We start from the raw sequence: 14,351 nt of genomic DNA, 5'->3' as shown, positions 1-14,351 counted from the left end.
AATCATGATTGACAGTGTATAGGGGCCTTATATAGTTAGGCGGAGGACTAGTTCCTGGAATGTACGGCGGCTAGTGTACTCGTATAAGGCTGGGCGTGAGATTTCGTTGACAGACTGATTGACATCGTCGTCCAGAGAGAAGAAAGATGTAAAATTCCTTTTGGCTGTTAGCTATTAATTATGTTTTGAGGGGTGGTAGGAAACAAAATTTAGGATGTAGACAGATTAGGGAAAATTAATTTTGATAAGCTAGTACTCAAACACTAATGATACACACAAGCGAATGTAACACTTATACAATTAGGATGTTTAAAAAATAATAATAATAATAAATAAATAAATAAATAAATAATAAATAAATAAAATAAATAATAAGAAAATATAAATAAATGGTAAATAAATAAATAAAATAAAATAAAATAATAATAGTAGTAGTAGAAGTAGTAGTAATAATAATAATAATAATAATAATAATAATAATAATAATAATAATGTAAACACCTGAGTCACTAATTAAGTGTATAACTTATTCATTTAAATTTTATTATCATAAACTGGTAATTTACCATTGTTCCTAGTATAGGAGGTCCCACAACTCCAAAGTAACAGAGCTAATTTCTAGAAATATCATTGTGTATAAGAAGAGATAAAAAAAAACATTATTTGTTATTTAAAAGCTAACATCAATAAAACTCAATCTGGTTGTCATGGATTTTTTTTCTTTTTGTGCTTTACAGAGCTCTGGCTAAAACGCTACCATATAAAACAAGGTAAAAAAAAAATATTAGGCAAAAAAATCATGGTGACTATATTAATTCCTTTAATTTCAACAACTAACAACAAGTGAACAAAAAACAAAACTACCATCCTACTTCATCAATCAAAATGAAAACTAAATTCAACTTCAATAAATTTAATCAAAGGAAAAGAACTTCCAGTATGAACTTTAAATCAACATCCCAACATTTAATTAAACATTTCAATTAAAACAGAAGGAAGCATCAATCAACATTCACGCACACCCCCGCCCCCATGACGGTGCTAGACATGTTCTTACCTTTGTCTAGCCAGAGGCCATCTTATTTAGATCTGACACGGCAACTGAGATCGAGCAGTCTTAGGCATATTGAATTCTTTTGAGGCTCTTTGATTCCATCTTTTTTTTTTTTTTACTCTAACTGCAGCTGTTGCTGTCTCCAATTATCCATAGCTGCCTCATTCCACTCCTCTCTACCACTGACTCACGTTTTCTACAAATGTGAATATTGTATTATGTCCTAGATTTTTAAAGATCAATAATACCGCAAAGTGTGTGTGTCTGTGTGTGAGTGTGTGTGTGTGTGTGTGTGTGTGTGTGTGTGTGTGTGTGTGTTTGCTCAAAGTAGGTGAGAGTTTACTATATTATGTAGATTGACTGGTGTGTACTTGTCTCTATATAACTGAAACACACACACACACACACACACACACACACACACACACACACTTATTTCCATCATACCAAAATACTACTACTATTATATTACCACGACTATAACTAATACTAATGTAACAACAACAACAGCAACAACAATAACAACGATAGTAGCAAACAGCAACAACAAAAAATAAATAAATAAGTAAATAAATAAATAAATAAATAAAAACAAATAACCAGGAAACCCTCACTGACACATTGAAGGTATCTAGCGTCGTCTGGCAGCAATGCCGAGAGCTCATCCTCAATCCCCGAGATAAATAACCAGAAACCCTCACTGACACATTGAAGATATCTAGCAGCGTCTGGCAGCAATGATGAGAGCTCACCCTCAATCCCCCAGCCAACCAGCCAGCAGTCAGAGCCTAACCTTGAGAAAGTGTATTATCATGTTCCATCACCACCATTACCGCTACCGCCACCGCTATTATCACCACTACTTTCTTTTCATCCTCCTCGTTCTGTCAGTTTCTCCTTCTCAATCCAATGACTCAGGTATGACTACTACAAGCAAAAAAGTGTTTAGTCTCTCTCTCTCTCTCTCTGGAAAATACAAATAGTAGTGATGTGAATGGTGAATAACATGCCGAAATACTACTACTATAGTAAGAGCAAAAACAACAACCAGTATTGCTACTATAACAACAACAACAACAAGAGTTGCTGCTGCTGCTGCTACTGCCACTACCACTACTACTACTTTTACGTAACTATAGTGTTTTTACTACTGGAAGAACGCTTGGGCGTTGGCCAAGTAGGGGAATTTTCCGTGAGCTGCGTTGCCATGTCTCTACTGGACCAGTCTGTTTAACACCTTGGTGGAAAGGAGAGGCGACCGTCCTGTCCCCCCCCCCACTCTCTCTCTCTCTCTCTCTCTCTCTCTCTCTCTCTCTCTCAGTATTGTATGATTGTGTGAATAATTTTTCTATAATTTGTTCGTGGAAACACAGAAGCAGGCAGGGAGTTCCAGAGTTTACCAGAGAAAGGGATGAATGATTGAGAATACTGGTTAACTCTTGCGTTAGAGAGGTGGGCAGAATGGGGGATGAGAGAAAGAAGAAAGTCTTGTGCAGCGAGGCCGCGGAAGGAGGGGAGGCATGCAGTTAGCAAGATCAGAAGAGCAGTTAACATGAAAATAGCGGTAGAAGACAGCTAGATATGCAACATTGCGGCGGTGAGAGAGAGGTTGAAGACAGTCAGTTAGAGGAGAGGAGTTGATGAGACGAAAAGCTTTTGATTCCACCCTGTCTAGAAGAGCAGTATGAGTGGAACCCCTCCCCCAGACATGTGAAGCATACTGCATACATGGACGGATAAGGCCCTTGTACAGAGTTAGCAGCTGGGAGGAGTGAGAAAAACTTGCTGAGACGTCTCAGAACACCTAACTTCATAGAAGATGTTTTAGCTAGAGATGAGATGTGAAGTTTCCAGTTCAGATTATAAGTAAAGGACAGACCAAGGATATTCAATGTAGGAGAGGGAGACCGTTGAGTGTCATTGAAGAAAAGGGGATAGTTGTCTGGAAGGTTGTGTTGAGTTGACAGATGCAGGAATTGAGTTTTTGAGGCATCGAACAATACCAAGTTTGCTCTGCCCCAATCAGAAATTTTAGAAAGATCAGAAGTCAAGCGTTCTATGGCTTCCCTGCGTGATATGTTTACCTCCTGAAGGGTTGGACGTCTATGAAAAGACGTGGAAAAGTGCAGGGTGGTATCATCAGCGTAGGAGTGGATAGGACAAGAAGTTTGGTTTAGAAGATCATTAATGAATAATAAGAAGAGAGTGGATGACAGGACAGAACCCTGAGGAACACCACTGGTAATAGATTTAGAAAAACAGTGACCGTCTACCACAGCAGCAATAGAACGGTCAAAAAGGAAACTTGAGATGAAGTTACAGAGAGAAGGATAGAAACCGTAGGAGGGTAGTTTGGAAATAAAAGCTTTGTGCCAGACTCTATCAAAAGCTTTTGATATGTCCAAGGCAACAGCGAAAGTTTCACCAAAATCTCTAAAAGAGGATAACCAAGACTCATTAAGGAAAGCCAGAAGATCACCAGTAGAGCGGCCTTGACGAAACCCGTACTGGCGATCAGATAGAAGGTTGTGAAGTGATAGATGTTTAAGAATCTTCCTGTTGAGGATAGATTCAAAAAATTTAGATAGGTAGGAAATTAAAGCAATAGGACGGTAGTTTGAGGGATTAGAACGTTCACTCTTTTTAGGAACAGGTTGAATGTAGGCAAACTTCCAGCAAGAAGGAAAGGTAGATGTTGATAGACAGAGCTGAAAGAGTTTGACTAGGCAAGGTGCAAGCACGGAGGCACAGTTTCGGAGAACAATAGGAGGGACCCCATTAGGTCCATAAGCCTTCCGAGGGTTTAGGCCAGCGAGGGCATGGAAAACATCATTGCGAAGAATTTTAATAGGTGGCATGAAGTAGTCAGAGGGTGGAGGAGAGGGAGGAACAAGCCCAGAATCGTCCAAGGTAGAGGTTTTACCAAACGTTTGAGCGAAGAGTTCAGCTTTAAAAATAGATGTGATGTGATAGCAGTGGTTCCATCTGGTTGAAATAGAGGAGGGAAAAAAGAAGAAGCAAAGTTATTGGAGATATTTTTGGCTAGATGCCAGAAATCACGAGGGGAGATAGATCTTGAAAGGTTTTGACACATTTTCTGTTAATGAAGGAGTTTTTGGCTAGTTGGAGAACAGACTTGGCATGGTTCCGGACAGAAATATGAAGTGCATGAGATTCTGCTGATGGAAGGCTTAAGTACCTTTTGTGGGCCACCTCTCTATCATGTATAGCACAAGAACAAGCGTGTGTTAAACCAAGGTTTAGAAGATTTAGGATGAGAAAAAGAGTGAGGAATGTACGCCTCCATGCCAGACACTATCACCTCTGTTATGCGCTCTGCACACAAAGATGGGTCTCTGACACGGAAGCAGTGCTCCACTTTGGAAGTTAAGTAGTCAAAGAATTTCTTATAATCAGAGGAGTTAGGTGAGAGGTATACCTCTCACCTAACTCCTCTGACTATAAGAAATTCTTTGATCATGTACTTAACTTCCAAAGTGGAGCAGATTCTGACTCTCTTCCCTTTTGCAGAGATCTCCATTCTTGGAGACTTCAATGTTCACCACCAGCTTTGGCTTTCCTCTCCTTTCACTGACCATCCCGATGAACTAACCTTCAACTTTGCTATCCTCTACGACCTAGAGCAATTGGTGCAACAACCTACTCGTATTCCTGACCGTCTTGGAGGTACGCCCAACATTCTTGACCTTTTCCTGACCTCTAATCCTTCTGCTTATGCTGTCACCCTTTCTTCTCTGTTGGGCTCCTCCAACCACAATCTCATATCTATATCTTGTCCTTTCGCTCCAATCCCTCCTCAGGATCCCCCTAAGCGAAGGTGCCTCTGGCGTTTTGCCTCTGCTAGTTGGGGGGACCTGAGGAGGTATTTTGCTGATTTTCCTTCGAATGACTACTGCTTCCGTGACAGAGACCCGTCTCTGTGTGCCGAGTGCATAACAGAGGTGATAATGTCTGGCATGGAGGCGTACATCCCTCACTCTTTTTCTCGACCTAAACCTTCCAAACCTTGAGCGTTTCTTCACCAGAACCTCATACATTTTATATTTTTGTCCGGAACCATGCCAAGTCTGTTCTCCAACTAGCTAAAAACTCCTTCATTAATAGAAGGTGTCAAAATCATTCAAGATCTAACTCCCCTCGTGACTTCTGGCTTCTTGCAAAAAACATCACCAATAATTTTGCTTCTTCTTTCCGTTCTTTATTTTAATCAGATGGCACTACTGCTATCACATCTGTCTCTAAACCTGAACTCTTCGCTCAGACCATTGCTATAAACTTTACCTTGGACGATTCAGGGCTTGTTCCTCCCTCTCCTCCACCCTCTGACTACTTCATCCTACCTACGTATTAAAATTCTTCACAATGATGTTTTCCATACCCTCGCTGACCTAAACCCTTGAAAGGCTTATTTTTATTTATTTATTTATTTATTTATTTTATGTAGAAAGGCAACAAAAAATGCAACACCTGATGGGCCTGGACCTGGACCTGATGGGTTCCCTCCTACTGTTCTCCGAAACTGCGCCTCCGTGGTTGCACCTTACCTAGTCAAACTCTTTCAGCTCTGTCTGTCAACATCTACCTTTCCTTCTTGCTGGAAGTTTGCCTACATTCAGCCTGTTCCTGAAAAGGGTGACCGTTCTAATCCCTCAAACTACCATCCTATTGCTTTAATTTCCTGCCTATCTAAGTTTTTGAATCTATCCTCAATAGGAAGATTCTTAAACATCTATCACTTGACAACCTTCTGTCTGATCGCCAGTATGGCTTCCGTCAAGGCCGCTCTACTGGTGATCTGGCTTTCCTTACAGAGTCTTGGTCATCCTCTTTTAGAGATCTTGGTGAAACTTTTGCTTGTGCCTCAGAGATATCAAAAGCTTTTGAGAGTCTGGCACAAAGCTTTGATTTCCAGACTACCCTCCTATGGCTTCTACCCTTTTCTCTGTAACTTCATTTCCTTTCTGACCGTTCTATTGCTGCTGTGGCAGACGGTCACTATTCTTCTCTTTAATCTATCAACAGTGGTGTTCCTCAGGGTTGTCCTGTCACACACTCTTATTATTCATCAATGACCTTATAAACCAAACTTCTTGTCCTGTCCACTCCTACGCTGATTATACCACCCTGCACTTTTCCACGTCTTTTCATAGACGTCCAACCCTCCAGGAAGTAAACAGTTCATGCATGGAAGCCACAAAATGCCTGACTTCTGATCTCGCTAAAATTTCTCATTGGGGCAGAGCAAATTTAGTATTGTTCAATGCCTCAAAAGTCAATTCTTCCATCTATCAACTCGACACAACCTTCCAGACAACTATCCCTTTTTCAGTGATACTCAACTGGCCCCTTCTTCTACACTAAACATCCTCAGTCTGTCCTTTTCTTATAATCTAAACTGTAAAATTCACATCTCATCTCTGGTTAAAACAGCTTCTATGAAATTAGGTGTTCTGAAACGTCTCTGCCAGTTTTTCTCACCCCCCCCCCAATGCTAACTCTGTACAAGGGCCTTATCCATCCATATATGGAGTATGGTTCACATGTCTGGGGGTATTCCACTCATAGTGCTCTTTTAGACAGGGTGGAATCAAAAGCTTTTCGTCTCATCAACTCCTCTCCTCTAACTGACTGTCTTCAGCTTCTATCATCGCCGGAATGCTGCATCTCTTGCTATGTTCTACCGCTATTTTCATGCTAACTGCTCTTCTGATCTTGCTACCTGTATGCCTCCCCTCCTCCCACGGCCTCGCTGCACAAGACTTTCTTCTTTCTCTCACCTGAATTTTGTCCACCTCTCTAATGCAAGAGTTAACCAGTATTCCCAATTATTCATCCCCTTCTGTGGTAAACTCGAAGTCCCTTCCTTCTTCTGTATTTCCACCTTCCTATGACTTGAACTTCTTCAAGAGGGAGGTTTCAAGACACTTGCCCTTCAATTTTCGACAACCACTTCAGACCCAATTCGAGACTGACATCTCAGTGTTTTTTTTTTTTTTCTTATTTTTATTGCCCTTGGTGTCCTACATAAAATAAAATAAAAAAAAATCGTCGCGCTGTCGTCTCATTCACATTAGCGGCATTGGCTGTCAGAGCTATTGCTCTGGAGGATGCAATGATAGAACCTCTATTGGCCCTTTTCTTCAGAAAATACTTATTCTTGTTGTAAATAAAAAGTTCCTTCTCCCGGCTGTGAAGAACACGCATGCACCTAGGAGTTCCTTCCATCCTGGGAATGCCCCTTGAGAGGTCGAACCACCCTTCTCTCAGACCTGAGTCACCTGACCCTACCGATAAGCAGCCCAGGACGACTTTTCCCTTTTCATCATTGAGGTAAAAATCAAGGCACGTTGGTGGCTTTCGATGTTCGGGCAACAGCTCTTGAGGGCTTAAGTAATGACCTTTTCTTATAAAAAAAATAAAATAAATAAAAAAAATAAATAAATAAAAATAAATAAATACTAAGTAAATAAACTCTTTTCTCGCCTGTGGAGGTAACGAGAGGTAGCTTCTGTCCTGGCTAGCAGCACTAGAGGAAGTGACCATCGATTAACAGGGTCACTCTGACCCTGTGACCTCACTCGGTGACCCATGGAGATGTGACAACGTCTGGATGAAAAGTTGCCAAATATTGTGGTGTTGCAAGAAAAAAATAATGCGAGTATCATTAAAAAAAATAATTAATTAATAAACATATTACACTAACTTGCCTTTTTTAGAGCATCACAGTATAGATGTACTACAACACCATTTAATTTTGAGTTAGGAAGTACCTGACATAAGGTGTGTCTTGTTATAACTGTAAGAGTCGCAGGGCTGGAAATCCCCGGAAAGGACCGCCTAAACGCTCAATTCAAAATTATCAGACCATAGATCATAATGCTATTTCTTGTACTTTTGTGTAGAGGTGGTGGTAGCCAAGGAAACACATTGGTAAATATCAGCTGCCGTATATTGATATAATAAGATTGTAAAAATAGTAAATGAAGCTGCCCGCGTGTCGCATGTCCGCCACCGAGGACAGGCGGAAAAGGACTATCCATGTCCGCCACAGAGGCAAGGTGGACTAGGACTACCCATGTCGGCCGGCAAGGCTGGGCGAGCGAGGTCTACTGATGATGCTGGGGTGGTTGGTTGCTGGGCCGGCCCAGTTCACGGCCGGGGATCGTGAGGTCAAGGGAGCTCACGCGGCCAGAAAGGTAAGGGGCTCGTGAGATCCTGGGAGCCCACCCGGCCGTCGACCAGGCCGGAGCACCGCGGCGCGGAGACAAAAGGGTGAGGGATGACCTCACTCCCACGTGGTGATAGCCGAGGCGGCCAGAGGCTGGCGTCAGGTCCCAAGAGAAGGGCGCGGCAAAGAATATGGGCGGCAAGGGTGAAGGGTGTGGTGGTGTGTCCCCACACCGGCACACCTAAACGTTCTTCCAAGAATAAAGAATATAGCTATTATTACTTTTGCTACTATTGCTGTTACTACTACTACTACTACTACTGCTACTACTAGTATCACTACTGCTGTTGCTGCTATTATTACTATTACTACTATTGGTATTACTACTAATGGTATTACTACTACTACTACTACTACTATTACTACTACTACTACTACCTTCCTTACTGTTTGGTTCATCAAAGAGAATAATAATAAGATGAAATAAGAAAATATGAGCTGCTTATTAGTAATGTTGATAATGGTGATGTTGATATTGACTTATAATGTTGGTATTGGTAGTGATAGTGATTGTGGTAATGGTGATGGTAGTGTTGGTGTTGGACAGTAACGATGGTAGTGGTGGATAGCGGTGATAATAGTGGTTGTGGTGATGATAATAGTGATGACGATAGTGACTGATGGTGGTGACAGTGGGGATGGTGATGATAGTGGTAGTAACAAGGATAGTAATAATGGTCGTGACGGACAGTGGTGGTGATGGTGAACGAGTGGTGTTTTCTGATAACACCACCATGCTGATTACAAACACCAAGATGATGATAAAGGAGGATCAAGAATGGTCTCCTAGGTTTTACAATTCCTTCTTATTTTTGATCGAGTCATATATATATATATATATATATATATATATATATATATATATATATATATATATATATATATATACTAATTATCAAAAGTGTATTTATCAGCTTAGGTTGATTAGATTTAGGTTGATTCAGGTTAGGTTGATTAGAGTTCGTTAGGTTAGGTAACATAAGATTAGGTTAGTTAGAGGCGTCTTCTCTTTACCGTGATCCATTTCAGATAATTGATCTGGCCGTGCGGCCCGTGTTCTGTTTACATCTTGATCTGGATTTACCCTAATCTGAGTGATTCGGATCACAATCTGGGTGATCTGGGTCCGGAGGTTGGCAATAGACGACACTTGATGAAGCTGCTGCTGGTGGCCATATTAGCGGCTGAGTACCCTCTACTGGGGACTTTAGGGGAATACACAGCAAGAAAACGGCTGATCCTCAAAGTGAATGGTAATGAATCATTGCAGAAAGCTGCTGTGGGCAAAATGTGAATAGTAGTGGTGACAGATGCCATAAACAAAGGAGATATTACAAGCCACACTAAGCTTTGGTTTAATGGATTCTGATTGTAATTACGTGGCCATTACCGCCTCTACCAACGACTATTGTAAGTAGAAGACGCCATAGATTAGATTACATTAGGTTAGATTGTACTATATAATAATTGCGTAACACACTAGGAGCCTTACAGCACACACACACACACACACACACACACACACACACACACACACACACACACACACACACACAAAATAATCTGTATATCTATTAATGATAATGAGAGAGAGAGAGAGAGAGAGAGAGAGAGAGAGAGAGAGAGAGAGAGAGAGAGAGAGAGAGAGAGAGAGAGAGACCCGGTGATCTTGAGGAGGATGAGAAGGTGGGGACGCCCTGATCATGAAAAGGATGAGATGTGCATCTGGTGGGGCAGTTCAAGAGGATGGAGGGTGAAGACTTAGTGTTGAGAGGGTTTAACTAATCACAGGAATGGTACATGAGCCTTCATCAGGCAGGTGGTGACACACGTGGCTACTGAATATATGAGGCAGAAGTGATAGGTTTTACTGCACGCTATGATATCCGTCGAAAATCGTATAAATTTCACTCACTTGTAAAGTTTTTAGTGTTTTTTTCCTCAAGACAGTTCTGAATTACTAAACATTAGTCAGTCAGTTAGTCGGTCAATCATTGTTAGTGGGTCGGTTGGTTAGTTAATTGGTCGGTTAGTTAGTAAGTTAGTTATTCTATTTATTCATTCGCGTTCCACATTCCCTACAACACAGCATCACTACTTGGAACAACTGCACATCTTTTCCTTCACCAGACAATGGAAGTTGCCGGTACTTTGAGGGCGGCGACAGTCCCGTATGTGTGTGTGACGTCGCCAGCTGCCCGCCCCTCCACCCCGCCTCCCTCACCCCGCCCTCAGCTGGCCATGTCGTCACCTACACCTCTTCCAGGGGCGGCCTCAGGTTCCAGGAGCAAGTGGTGGCTGTCCATGGTGAGAGAGAGAGAGAGAGAGAGAGAGAGAGAGAGAGAGAGAGAGAGAGAGAGAGAGAGAGAGAGAGAGAGAGAGAGAGAGAGAGAGAGAGAGAGAGAGAGAGAATGTTGTAAACTACCCCTTGCACCTCACTAGCGCCAAGAGTTGATCAGTACCTTCATTTCTTCATCCCTTTCACTGGTATACCTTGCAATGTCCACCTCACTAATGCAAAACATAACCATTATCTTCATTCCTTCAGTTAACTGGTAAACTCTGCCCTGTTCACCTCTCAAAAGGCGGGTTCACACTTTTTTTTTTTTTTTTTTTTATGTAGGAAGGATACTGGCCAAGGGCAACAAAAATCTAATAAAAAAAAATGCCCACTGGAATGCCAGTCCCATAAAAGGGTCAAAGCAGTGGTCAAAAATTGGTGGATAAGTGTCTTGAAACCTCCCTCTTGAAGGAATTCAAGTCATAGGAAGGTGGAAATACAGAAGCAGGCAGGGAGTTCCAGAGTTTACCAGAGAAAGGGATGAATGATTGAGAATACTGGTTAACTCTTGCGTTAGAGAGGTGGACAGAATAGGGGTGAGAGAAAGAAGAAAGTCTTGTGCAGCGAGGCCGCGGAAGGAGGGGAGGCATGCAGTTAGCAAGATCAGAAGAGCAGTTAGCATGAAAATAGCGGTAGAAGACAGCTAGATATGCAACATTGCGGCGGTGAGAGAGAGGCTGAAGACAGTCAGTTAGAGGAGAGGAGTTGATGAGACGAAAAGCTTTTGATTCCACCCTGTCTAGAACAGCAGTATGAGTGGAACCCCCCCAGACATGTGAAGCATACTCCATACATGGACGGATAAGGCCCTTGTACAGGGTTAGCAGCTGGGGGCGTGAGAAAAACTGGCGGAGACGTCTCAGAACACCTAACTTCATAGAAGCTGTTTTAGCTAGAGATGGGATGTGAAGTTTCCAGTTCAGATTATAAGTAAAGGACAGACCGAGGATCTTCAGTGTAGAAGAGGGGGACAGTTGAGTGTCATTGAAGAAGAGGGGATAGTTGTCTGGAAGGTTGTGTCGAGTTGATAGATGGAGGAATTGAGTCTTTCAGGCACTGAACAATACCAAGTTTGTTCTGCCCCAATCAGAAATTTTAGAAAGATCATAAGTCAGGCGTTCTGTGGCTTCCCTGCGTGATATGTTTACCTCCTGAAGGGTTGGACGTCTATGAAAAGACGTGGAAAAGTGCAGGGTGGTATCATCAGCGTAGGAGTGGATAGGACAAGAAGTTTGGTTTAGAAAATCATTAATGAATAATAAGAAGAGAGTGGATGACAGGACAGAACCCTGAGGAACACCACTGTTAATACATTTAGGAGAAGAACAGTGACCGTCTACCACAGCAGCAATAGAACGGTCAGAAAGGAAACTTGAGATGAAATTACAGAGAGAAGGATAGAAACCGTAGGAGGGTAGTTTGGAAATCAAAGCTTTGTGCCAGACTCTATCAAAGGCTTTTGATATGTCCAAGGCAACAGCAAAAGTTTCACCAAAATCTCTAAAAGAGGATGACCAAGACTCAGTAAGGAAAGCCAGAAGATCACCAGTAGAGCAGCCTTGACGGAACCCATACTGGCGATCAGATAGAAGGTTGTGAATAGATAGATGTTTAAGAATCTTGCTGTTGAGGATAGATTCAAAAACTTTAGATAAGCAGGAAATTAAAGCAATAGGACGGTAGTTTGAGAGATTAGAGCGGTCACCCTTTTTAGGAACAGGTTGAATGTAGGCAAACTTCCAGCAAGAAGGAAAGGTAGATGTTGACAGAGAGAGCTGAAAGAGTTTGACTAGGCAAGATGCAATCACAGAGGCACAGTTTCGGAGAACAATAGGAGGGACCCAATCAGGTCCATAAGCATTCCGAGGGTTTAGGCCAGCGAGGGCGTGGAAAACATCATTGCGAAGAATTTTAATAGGTGGCATGAAGTAGTCAGAGGGTGGAGGAGAGGGAGGAACAAGCTCAGAATCGTCCAAGGTAGAGTTTTTAGCAAAGGTTTGAGCAAAGAGTTCAGCTTTAGAAATAGATGTGATAGCAGTGGTGCCATCTGGTTGAAATAGAGGAGGGAAAGAAGAAGAAGCAAAGTTATTGGAGATGCTTTTGGCTAGATGCCAGAAATCATGAGGGGAGATAGATCTTGAAAGGTTTTGACATTTTCTGTTAATGAAGGAGTTTTTGGCTAGTTGGAGAACTGACTTGGCATGGTTCCGGGCAGAAATATAGTGCATGAGATTCTGGTGATGGAAGGCCTAAGTACCTTTTGTGGGCCACCTCTCTATCATGTATAGCACGAGAACAAGCTGTGTTAAACCAAGGTTTAGAAGGTTTAGGACGAGAAAAAGAGTGAGGAATGTATGCCTCCATGCCAGACACTATCACCTCTGTTATGCGCTCAGCACACAAAGACGGGTCTCTGACACGGAAGCAGTAGTCATTCCAAGGAAAATCAGCAAAATACCTCCTCAGGTCCCCCCAACTAGCAGAGGCAAAATGCCAGAGGCACCTTCGCTTAGGGGGATCCTGAGGAGGGATTGGAGTGATAGGACAAGATAAAGATATGAGATTGTGATCGGAGGAGCCCAACGGAGAAGAAAGGGTGACAGCATAAGCAGAAGGATTAGAGGTCAGGAAAAGGTCAAGAATGTTGGGCGTATCTCCAAGACGGTCAGGAATACGAGTAGGGTGTTGCACCAATTGCTCTAGGTCATGGAGGATAGCAAAGTTGTAGGCTAGTTCACCAGGATGGTCAGTGAAGGGAGAGGAAAGCCAAAGCTGGTGGTGAACATTGAAGTCTCCAAGAATGGAGATCTCTGCAAAAGGGAAGAGGGTCAGAATGTGCTCCACTTTGGAAGTTAAGTAGTCAAAGAATTTCTTATAGTCAGAGGAGTTAGGAGAGAGGTATACAGCACAGATAAATTTAGTATGAGAGTGACTCTAGTCGTAGCCAGATGGTGGAAAACTCGGAAGATTCAAGAGCGTGGGCACGAGAGGAGGTTAAGTCATTGCGCACATAAATGCAGCATTCAGCTTTGGATCGAAATTGAGAATAGAGAAAGTAGGAGGGAACAGAAAAGGGGCTACTGTCAGTTGCCTCAGACACCTGAGTTTCAGTGAGGAAAAGAAGATGAGGTTTAGAAGAGGAGAGGTGGTGTTCTACAGATTGAAAATTAGATCTTAGACCGCGAATGTTGCAGAAGTTAATGAAGAAAAAGTTGAAGGGGGTGTCAAGACACTTAGGGTCGTCGACAGAAAGGCAGTCCGACCTTGGGACATTTATGGTCTCCTCCCCAGATGGGGACTCCTAGGCTGGTGTAGGAGTCGCCATGATGATTTTAAAATTTTTGGGTGAAGGGTGTGTGTTATTAGATGCTTGTAGTTTTGTGTGGAGGAAGAGAGTTGTGTTTAGAGGGCAGGCTGTGACTGCCCCCCTGTGTTGTGAGACACAAAGGGAAACGTTCAGTGAGGTCACAGCTGGGTTTAATGATAAGTTCACAGCACCCCCTGAACAGTGCTTTAGACCTCACTGGGAGTAATTATCGTTTCGGCAGGTGTCTACTGCCTCCTCCTGAACTTGGCAGTTCACTGCTGAATTGCCACCCGCCACAAACCAGCAATAGCTGGTAATAAATCCTCCCCGTTGGATGTACATTCACACAGGCAGCTGGAAAGGGGCGGTGTCGTAAGTTGTAGTCACCAGCTAGTTTCAA

At 42.5% G+C, this 14,351-nt stretch overlaps 1 protein-coding gene across 2 annotated transcripts in view; it reads left to right on the top strand.

Annotated features, from left to right (window-relative positions):
• Window positions 1-1,815: 1,815 nt before the first annotated feature.
• Window positions 1,816-14,351, top strand: part of LOC135092727 (lysosomal acid glucosylceramidase-like) — a 25,659-nt gene continuing 13,123 nt past the window's right edge. The window contains exons 1-3 of one of the 2 annotated variants that reach the window (XM_063991367.1): window positions 1,822-1,972; window positions 9,333-9,556; window positions 10,434-10,610. In XM_063991367.1, coding sequence (XP_063847437.1) covers window positions 9,457-9,556; window positions 10,434-10,610 — 277 coding nt within the window. In that variant the 5' untranslated portion in view covers window positions 1,822-1,972; window positions 9,333-9,456. Of the gene's footprint in view, window positions 1,973-9,332; window positions 9,557-10,433; window positions 10,611-14,351 lie in introns of both variants that reach the window. The other variant, XM_063991366.1, reaches the window with a different exon arrangement.

The sequence above is a fragment of the Scylla paramamosain genome, chromosome 40 (genome assembly GCF_035594125.1).
Source record: "Scylla paramamosain isolate STU-SP2022 chromosome 40, ASM3559412v1, whole genome shotgun sequence".
Lineage (NCBI taxonomy): Eukaryota > Metazoa > Arthropoda > Malacostraca > Decapoda > Portunidae > Scylla > Scylla paramamosain.
The sequence above is the reverse complement of the archived record's forward strand: the minus strand, read 5'-3'. Positions and strand labels throughout refer to the sequence as shown.